Source organism: Notothenia rossii, assembly GCF_949606895.1.
Source record: "Notothenia rossii genome assembly, chromosome: 9".
In the NCBI taxonomy this organism is placed as follows: Eukaryota; Metazoa; Chordata; class Actinopteri; order Perciformes; family Nototheniidae; genus Notothenia; species Notothenia rossii.
In genome coordinates, this window is record NC_136907.1 from 56,429,515 (window position 1) to 56,439,769 (window position 10,255).

The 10,255-nt window shown below is 40.1% G+C and overlaps 1 protein-coding gene across 2 annotated transcripts in view; it reads right to left on the reverse strand.

Moving 5' to 3' along the window:
- The window catches only part of dis3l2 (DIS3 like 3'-5' exoribonuclease 2), a 20,086-nt gene extending 14,301 nt beyond the window's left edge, over positions 1–5,785 (reverse strand). The window contains exons 1-5 of one of the 2 annotated variants that reach the window (XM_079650116.1): positions 5,664–5,785; positions 4,287–5,069; positions 4,075–4,205; positions 3,884–3,937; positions 3,633–3,734 (exon numbers count right to left, since the gene is read on the reverse strand). In XM_079650116.1, the coding sequence (XP_079506242.1) occupies positions 3,633–3,734; positions 3,884–3,937; positions 4,075–4,205; positions 4,287–5,046 (1,047 nt within the window). In that variant the 5' untranslated portion in view covers positions 5,047–5,069; positions 5,664–5,785. Of the gene's footprint in view, positions 1–3,632; positions 3,735–3,883; positions 3,938–4,074; positions 4,206–4,286; positions 5,070–5,450; positions 5,593–5,663 lie in introns of those variants that run through there. The other variant, XM_079650117.1, reaches the window with a different exon arrangement.
- Between the last annotated feature and the right edge of the window lie 4,470 nt (positions 5,786–10,255).

Consider the following 10,255-nt stretch of genomic DNA (forward strand, 5'->3'; position numbering starts at 1 on the left):
CTCTCTCTCTCTCTCTCTCTCTCTCTCTCCTCTCTCTCTCTCTCTCTCTCTCTCTCCTCTCTCTCTCTCTCTCTCTCTCTCTCTCTCTCTCTCCTCTCTCTCTCTCCTCTCTCTCTCTCTCTCTCTCTCTCTCTCTCTCTCTCTCTCTCTCCTCTCTCTCTCTCTCTCTCTCTCTCTCTCTCTCTCTCTCTCTCTCTCTCTCTCTCTCTCTCTCTCTCTCTCTCTATTCAAGGGGCTTTATTGCATGAAAGTTAATTAAACAATGTTGCCAAAGCATCACAATACAAAATAATTAACAACATTAACAGACATTTCAAATGTTTACATATTATTGATGATATATATATACAGTGATACAATTACATTTCAACACGTGTGTGTGTGTGTGTGTGTGTGTGTGTGTGTGTGTGTGTGTGTGTGTGTGTGTGTGTGTGTGTGAGTCTCATTCACTGTCCCTCAGGTTGTGGCATGTGTACACATATTGGGCAGCAAGGTGTGCCTTGTCTCCTTCTCCTAGGAGTACTCTCAGTCTTGAGAGGTCATCAACCTCCTTGAAACCTGGGATTACAGAGTTCAACTTGTTCCAATAAATGCTCCTTACTTCGTTGAATGTTTGGCACTTCAGGAGGAAGTGCATCTCTGTCTCAGTCTCACCTGTCGTACAGTGACCACATGTTCTGTTCTCTTTTGGTTGCCAGGATCTTTTGAGTCTTCCTGTTTCGATTGCAGTTTGTGGTCACTGAGCCTGTACTTGGTTAGGATCTGTCTCTGCTTTCTATCTCTGACAGTAGAGAGATACTCTGCCAGCTCATACTCTCTGTTTAGAGCCAGGTAACATTCTAATCTACTTTGGCTTTTAGTTTCTTCTTCCCAATGTTGTAAATAGTTGTCTTTACATTGTGTTATAATGCGTTTGACTGTGATTGGTGTTTGGAGAGCAGTGTTGTTGAGAGACTGGTCAGAGTGGCTCTGAGAGGGGGCAGTTAGCCTCAGCACCAGCTGACATAGGGGACTCTTCTCTGGGGTTAGCTCTTGGCTTTGGAGGGCTTTGGAGTGGAGGGTGTCTCGGGGGCTGGATCTAAGGTGGTTAAAGAATGTCAGTGCTCTCTTTGAGTGTTAATGATCAGTGGTATCTGCCTAATTCTGCTCTACATGCATTTGTTGGTGTTTTTCTCTGAACACGTAAAATGTATCTGCAGAATTCTGCATGGAAAGACTCTGTTGGATGTTTGTCCCAGCGGGTATAGCTCTGGTGACTCTCTCTCTCTCTCTCTCTCTCTCTCCATGAGCGGGCAGCCTAAACAACAATAAGCGCTGCTTGGCAACCTTGTGTGGCGACAAAGTACAAAGACATTTTGACAAGAGAAATTTAGTTTTGCCGCTATTCAACATATTTTACCGGTCATAGTCTGGTAATTATTTACACTAACGGAGAGTCCTACACAACAGACATGGCGTCAAAAAGGAGTAATGTGTGGAAATATTTCAACCAGGTTAGTGAGTGCGGTGGAGAGTGCAAACTATGCCAAGTTAAACTTGTGTGTCATAAGTCAACTAGCTCAATGCTCAACCACTTAAAACAGAAAACATTGAGTTTGGAGCCCGAGAGTGAAAGACAGGAGCAGCCACTCATCACCTCCTTCACCAGTGCAAGAAGGCACTGTGACCCCGCAAGGAGAGAGAGAATTACAGCCCTCATTACCAGAATGATAACCAAGGACATGCTACACTGAGCTTCATTGAGGGAGAGGGGTTCCGAGAACTCATGAACTTTGTTGAACTGGAGTATAAGGTGCCCAACCGTAAGACATTTCCAGGGTTGAACTAAAATACGAAGAGGGTGTGAAAAGCTGAAAATGGACATAAGTCAATCAGAAAAAGTAGCCATCACCACCGATTCATGGACCGCTCTCACAACAGAATCATACACGACCATCACCTGCCACTACATCACTGATGACTGGGAGATGAAAAGTGCTGTGTTACAGACACACAGTTCAGACAAAACGACACACAGCACAGAACATGGCAGCTCAGCTACAAGCTGCTGCTGAAGAGTGGGGTTTAACGGATAAAATCACTGCATGTGTCCATGATAATGCCAGTAACATGGTGCTTGCTAATCGCACAATTGCGGACTGGGAGTGGTACCCTGCTACGCTCATACGCTTGAGCTAGCCATCAACATTATTTTGGTGACGATCCGACCTCCATGCTGCTACTCTGGTGCAAACTGCATCCACCAAACAATATGATTTATCTCGACCTCCCCAAAATAACCAACATCTAACACGGTGTGAGATGTCTTTTTTAGCTGTTCTGTCGTCATTTCCTGCGATCTTCTTCATGCAGTCAGTCAAAATAAATTAATGGGCATTTCTTTGACTATTTATAGGCAAATATGGGCGTTAGGTGAAGCCCACAAAAGCCGCGCCGCATTTCGAGTTCATTGGGATTTATAAAAAGGGAAAAAGGCGTAGGAAGTGCCGTACGCACTTCCCTCGCCGGTAGGCAATGTTTTGTGAATCGGAAAATGTCGGAACATTTCTGTACCTATTTTTTTGCTTTGTACTACGTAAGCAACCTTCCCATGTGAATCCTACGCAAGGCGTTATAAATCAGGCCCCAGAACTGGCAGGTTATCGAAGACATTCTGCCCGCACTCCAGTCTCTCAAATGCGCAACCACAGAACTTTGCAGCGAGACCCATGTATGCATCAGCTTGGAACATCCTGTAACAAACAACCTGTTGGCAAGGCACCTAATGTCCATCCCTGGAGAGTCGCGAGTCGTTTGCGAGTTCAAGGAGGCTGTTGGAACCTCACTGAGAAAGCGCATAATCCCAGAATCAGACGACACCTCAGCAGCTAATGCAGGTAATGTAGACATGCTCATGTTCTTGAACAAGAATGAGTAGCCTATTGAATAGCTGCATTCTGTGCATAGGCACTGTTACAGGTTTTTGATGTTTTAAGCATGAAAGCTGTAGGCCTATAGCTGTCAAACTGTGATCAACAGTTCAATACATTTGACAAATTCGACTTGGTTTCTATACTTATTTGAACATGTATTTATTTGTTTATAAAAAGTATAAAAAAAAAAGTTGTGAACATTTTTTTTTGAAAATTTATTTTAACCCAATTTATTTTTTATAGGATATGTACATTTTGGTTAACCGGTTAACCGTTTTTTTGGGGGTCGAATTTTCAAATATACATTTGGTTTCAAATTCCCATCCCTATTCGCAAGGTCCTTCGGCAATTTTTTGGCATGCCAAAGATTTTGCCACCGCTCACGAAGTTGCTGCCAGAGCCTGAGAAACTCCACCGGCAGTCATAAGATGGCTTAAGATGCTCTCACGAATGGCCCAATGTTGTTACGATCAGAGCCGAATTTGAACATTTCCTTTATTGTGTGTCCATCTGGTGTCAATTTCGGGACAGTGTGACAGGGGCTTTAACATTGTTAGGTTTTCTAGTGAGGTCAAGGAAAAGTTTTAAGGAAACATTTATTTTGATGTCCTGCCGAGTTAACATAGAGCCTAAAATAATAATCAAACTTTTAAAATGCCAATATTTAAGACATGGCACCTTCACAACAAAAGTATCCATAGACGGGTAAGTGTAGTCTACCTTCCACTGCTCCCGAGGAAGAAGTTGCACCACCACCACGTCTCCATTCAGTGCTCTATTGCGAGATACGATCCCATCCAGGAATATATCCCGTTTCTCATCCTGCCACAAAGGAGAAAAAAAAAAGGTGATTACTCGTCCCCTGCCATTTTGTGATTTAGACGGTAGTAAAACTATACAGTGCTTTTATAGGTACTTTTAGTTGAGGTAGCAAAACATTATGTGTCGAATTCAATCTGGGATGAACTTACAGGAGATGGGATGAAAGCTTCGTGGAACTTCTTTGGGTTTATTCTTATTGGCCCCTGCAAAGAAAACATGGAGAATTTAGGAATAAATCCACCAGATTACTGTGAGTAGTTTGACCATTGAGTAAAAGTCATCCATACTCAATGAAGGTTTTCAAAGTATTAGGAATAGTACTGTAACTCTGGGTTTGTACCTGAAGGAGTTCCTCTCTTTTAAGGCCGTGGGAAACCTCTTCAAATGTCATGTAGGATTCAAAGACCTGTTTCCTTGATCCTCTGCCTCCCCTGTTCTTACTCCTGTCAGCAGGAGAATTGCCACCTGTCCCTGAAAAATAATTGATTCCATGATGAACCAATGTATCAAAATGCACTATTATTGAGATGAAAAATCTATCCTATAATTTACCTTGCTGCACTTTTTTGTCTCTACCATGAGGAGACTTGGGCCTGGTCACTTGACTGTCAACCCCAGACGTTAATGCCCCCTCTGCACTTTTCTCCTCTTCTGGGTGCCTTGTATTGGTTTTTTTCTTTGCCTTCTTCGTCTTCTCTAGCTCAAGTTCACCTGTACTGGCTTTATTTGGGGACTGGGGACATGCAACAGAGGACTCAGTCTCTTTGGAGGTGACGTCTCTGTGAGAGTCCTTGTTTTTCTTCTGCTGCTTCTGGTTTTTCTTCATCTCATTGGGTTGTAAAGAACCAAGTTCCTCCCCAGACTCAACGTCCCCATCTTGGCTGGTGGCGGTGTCTCTTCTCTGTCCCCACCGCTGTCTGTCAGACACACCCTGCTTCCTCTCAGAGTCCTGCTGAGCACTGCGGGTGCTTAGTTTTTCCATGTACAATGACAGTGAACTCTCCTCGCCTTTACTTTTCACGGAAGAGGGGGAGAAGTCACTTGCATCGGAGAAATCGTTGGGCACTTGGTCCCTTCTCCGCTGGGGTATGTTCTGTCGGTCACTCTGGGCTTTGAGCTGTGTGCTCGGCCCATTTCCTTCCCTTTGAAAGACTGTGTCCTTTGCATATTGCTCTAGATACAGGCTGAACTTACTGCTGCTGTGCTGGCCGAGAAGCCTGGCGTAGGCATCTTTCTGTGGAGGAGTGCTCAAGTGATTCTGGGTGCGCTTTGGCTCTCGATTCTGGTTCTTCGGTTGCCGAGGAGAATCCATATGGCTCCTTAAAGAAACTGTCTCTGAGAAAGATAAAAAGCTAACAGTATGAGTGCTGCCCTCCAAGCATGAGACAATACAAATAACTTTCTGTCAAGGTATGTTACATATTTACAATTCAGTGCACACAAAGAATAGTAGTAAAATAACAAGACATTTTTTGTATCTTAAATGCATCTTTAGAAAATGAAGCACATCTTAAGTAATTGACTTGTTGCTGCGTAGTCAACTAATTTTACATCATATTACGTCATCTGTTAGTTGATCCTGAATATAAGATGATAGTAAGTTATTAAACAAGTGAATATTACACAAAATAAATGTGGTATAATCATTACAAGAGACAGGGAAATCTTTATCATCACACTATCTTCGGTTATAACCTCTCACCAAGCTCGGAATACCTTTTAAATCGCATCATAGCTAGCAGCTAACCTTTAACGTTCGGTTACATTTATTGGCAGTGGCTGAATTAGCATCAGCTATGCTAACTGCAAAAGCAGGTGTCGCTTTAACCTTAATTAACTACTAATGTTGGAGACAGGCCGCGGCTTTGACCACGAGGAAGGACCCGAAATGGACGGAAATATTGTCAAACCTTAAATCTTAAACATTACCTTGCTCACTGCGTGTAAGTTATGTAACTTGGCTGTCGCTCAGAGCAAAATGCTAGTTAGCTGATACATTCACTTTCTCCGTCGTCATGAATGGTGCGTTTGAGTGATATCGGAAATAAGAAAACTAGACGAACGCACATAAACGCCCCCACGGAGAGAGTCAGTTTGTGTCGTCAATGTTGTACTCTTCAACCCCTCTAAATGTATTTTACAGCAATTGAGACAAGCTACTTTTTAGATTTTGATTATACAAAATAAACCATACCTTAAGAGGAACATTGAAGTGATTAACAAATGAATACATCAATAGTTATAATGCAATCATTATGATTCTGAAATGTCCCATACTACATAATGAGTAGTTTAAGTACATTTTGATACTTATATACTTTTGTATTTTTAACACTTCAGAATTAAGGACTTTTTCTAGTCACTAAGTATATTGTACTGTAGTGTTGCTCCCTTTACTTAGGTAAAATATTTAGGTAGCCTATCCTTCAACCCTTTTATTTACAAAATACAATATTTTGCAGTCTGTTGTGAAGAAAATATCAGGTAGGCCTACAATTCTATAAGGATCTAGATTTGTTTTCGAACGCTGAATTAATTCATTTTTGGGAAATGGCCGATTGAAACTGAATTGGTGAGTTCATATATTTTTGAGTGAAACATTACAAATTGAATCACATGACACTATACCCATGAGATCTATGATAGTATTCACTGAGCAGACACAATTACACTTTAATAGAGGGCAGCAAAGATTAAGTATGTACTTTATTATCTGATGAGAACAATTACAAAATCAATTAACATTCAGGCATAAAATAAGTTTGAGTGAAGTCTGTGTGTGAGTGTGATGATGACAAACTGCTGTTTACGCTTGCTAAGTACTAGACAACTCATGAAGCTTCCTTCAAGCATGCACACGCACATGCACACGCACACGCACACACACACACACACACACACACACACACACACACACACACACGTGTTGAAATGTAATTGTATCACTGTATATATATATCATCGATCTGGTTTTCGGAACATCATTGGTTGCAGGATTGAGGAGAATACAATATGTTGTCTTAACCTGCTGCTAAGCAAGCACACTTCCTTAGTGTCCCGTGACCCCTCTGCCTCACTGACAACATCACAATGCTCATATTTCTGACACTTCTAACCCAGTCTCTGTGGAAACATCTGGTGTTTAATTAAAACTCACCCCTGCAGTATAGTGTTTGTCAAACAGTTGACGTGATAAAGCTGTACTTGCTACTGCACTTTTTTTAATAGTCTGTAATTGCGCTCATCTAGGGCAAACAGCATATAGAAAACAGTAAAGTTGATCATGGCTGTGCGCATTCAGAAAAAAAGCCTGATTTAGTGGAAGTAGAATATAAGAACACTTACTTCTGTTAGTTTATATTTCTTATGTAGATTATTTACTCACTAATGTAAATCTATTAGGACACAACCTCTATTAGTGGCTTGTTGAAGAAGGCCTACAGTATATGAACAATACAAAAAAAATGAAATAATAAATATCAGGGGCTATTAGAAAAGCTATCATATTTTGTTACATTTTTTGGGTGAAAACGTTCGCTGTGTTTTTAATGGCAGTATACAAATTCTGAGGTCTTCGCCGATCCAATCAAAACATTAAGATGCACGCGCATTTTGTTATCTATAGCTTAAATATGACAGTCAGTCAGGCATACATTTACACAATGTCATTGCAGATAAATTATCGGCATTAGTAGGCTATATCCTACTGGGACCCAGCCCATTGAAAATGTGGACATTTTGTTAACATGCATCTCCTTTTACTCTTTTGAGCTACTCTATCAATCCCTGATGTACTGTGCAGAGGACATCCTGGTCTTTCCAGTGATTGGTTAAAACTGCATGCTGGGAAGTTCCTCTTTCTTTTCATCCAAAATGGCTGGCATACCAAATCTACAAATCAAATCCTGTAGCAGTTCTTAGGATTTAGCAGCCCGGTATATATTACAGTTATTAAAGATGCATATGTATATAAAGTATATATTGCACATAAAGCAATTATTGCACATAGTTTGACGGTATTTAACAGCAGCAAGTTACACAATCTACAAAATACAAGATAGATACCTTGTAACAGTAACAAGGGTTTAGCAGCCAGGTATAAATTACACAGTTATTAATGGCATATATATATATATATATTGATTGATTGATTTAGTGGCCAGGTATAAATTACACAGTTATTAATGGCATATATATATTGCACATATAGCACATATTGCACAAAGTTGGTTTGGTTTGTATTTAGCGGCAAGGGCTGGTTGTAAAGTCTGACCGCTGCAGGAAGGAAGGACCTGCGGTATCTCTCCGTGTGACAGGTGGGGTGCAGCAGCCTGTCACTGAAGGTGCTGCACAGTGAGGAGAAGTCAAATATTGTTGAATAATTGTAATTTTTACCATGAAAATCATATACTGTATGTTCTTGTTTATTAACATGTGAGGAACTATATAATTAGTTCTGGAAGCAATTAAATAATTCAAGTTTTCAAATAACAGCTCTTTTATAAATGTCCATTCTAGTGGACCATCTTCATGGGCTTAATGACTCAATATTGGGCTTAATGACTCAATATTGTTGCAGGAGACGGAACTGAAGCAGACATTTTCTGTACCAGATAGTTAAGGGAGATTACGATTTTCAGCTGTCAGATGATGAGAGAGATGAGGATTTCACACCACAACGATTGCCGTTAGCCTCACTAGCATAATGTAACCGTGATTACGTTTTTCCCTGTTAATGTTGATAGTCCTCGCTTTGGACGGCCAGTAGCCAAACATCTCTCCTTTTACTGTTCTTATTTTATAAGGGAAAGGGAAGAAAAATACAAGTCTGGATGTTTTGTGTTGCTTAACTTTCAATTCACTGCACAGCAGCTTTGAGACATACTAAAAATATATGTGTAATGTCATAATGTAAAGTGATCTTTTTGCTGTAACCACCAGAGGGCAGCATGGTTACTCGATGAAGGGATTACATGCTCACCTATTTCCCTTTCTCTGTTGCTTTCTCCAATGTGTGAAAGTCCTTTTAAATTAGCCAAGAAAAAAAAATAGAGGAACCTTGGTGGGGGGCAGCTGTATTTTCAAAAGAAAGTAGAATTGTTGTACATTTGTAGGACCATTTGAAGGTCATTAGCATTGAATTTGACAATGATTGTATATTATTTAGTATGTTAAAAAGAAGAGCAATTTTGAATGACAGTGTGTTGTTGGTATAGCCTTATTGTATGGAAACATGTTTAATAATGGTTAATCGATATATGACAGTAAAAAATGTGTTTGCCCGGAGTCAACTAGAGTGCTCGATAATTGTTCTCTTTATTTTAAAAGGGTTACATGCCCATATATTGTTAAACATTCAGTTGAACACAATGTTGTTGCTTTTCATATAAAAGAGTATACCCCCTACCATAAAGTAAATAATAAATATTAAATAATCTACGCAAACAATAATGTAAAAACTTGTATTGATATTCTGCTTCTACATAGTATGCATATGCTCTGTTGCTATTGACATTTCAAAACAAATGTAAAATTAGGTCAAAAGGGCAAGACTCCGCTGACTTGCTCTTGACTTGCGAAATAATGGCACAATTGCCCCCTATGTGAACATAATGAAAGCCTTAAACTTCCTCTTAAAAGGGCCCACAGTCTATACCTTTAGCAGTGTTTCCCCTATATACAAATAGTGGCGGTGCAGCGCCGCTGCTGAATTATTAGCGCCGCTGCTAGGGGGCGCCAGCCAGGTACCCAAAAAAAAAAAGAAAAAAAAAAAAAGATTCTTTACTTTTTTTTTTTTTTCTTAAAATAATATTAAGTGGCGACCCTTTTTCATTTTTGATTGTTTGTTATGTGGATTTATTGTATTTGTGTTACTGTATGTTCAATAAAGGTGTTTTTTTTTTGCTCAATCTTGAGACATTGCCACTGTATGTACTAGGCAGGGCCAATTTCTGGCATAGGCCTAGGGCGCCAGATCTGGGGGGCGCTGCGCTGGTAGCTCTGGGAGGGAAAAAACATTTTTGACCGTTGGCGCTCATCCAAATGTTCGGTCTTGATGTCACAACATTCATAATTAAGTAAATGTAACACCCCGGTTACACTTTTAATTTGCCCTGTACGGTGGGCGCTGTAAGGGATGAAAGCGGGGGATTTTGGCTTATCAGGTGCCCGCAGCTCACAGCCAAAGTGCGGAGGGGAGCTCTCCTGTCAGAGGCTCAGTGAGGTAAAGGACTCTCTGAGTGTTTAGATAGTTAATTTTAGTCTAAGTTATCTCAGTGGGTCTCAAACGTTTTGACCACAAATGATGCAAACACATATTTCCAAGGCACTCCTTTATAATTATTAGGATAAATAAAAACAGGTTTGAAATCATTCCAATGTATACTATAGGACAGTAAACCAAAAATATTGTTTAAAGTTGGAGAGATACAAAAATATGCATAAATAAATGTTAACTAGGTAAAAATAAGATATGAATGAACAACAAAAATAAAATAAGCTACATTTATTTGTTATTGGCT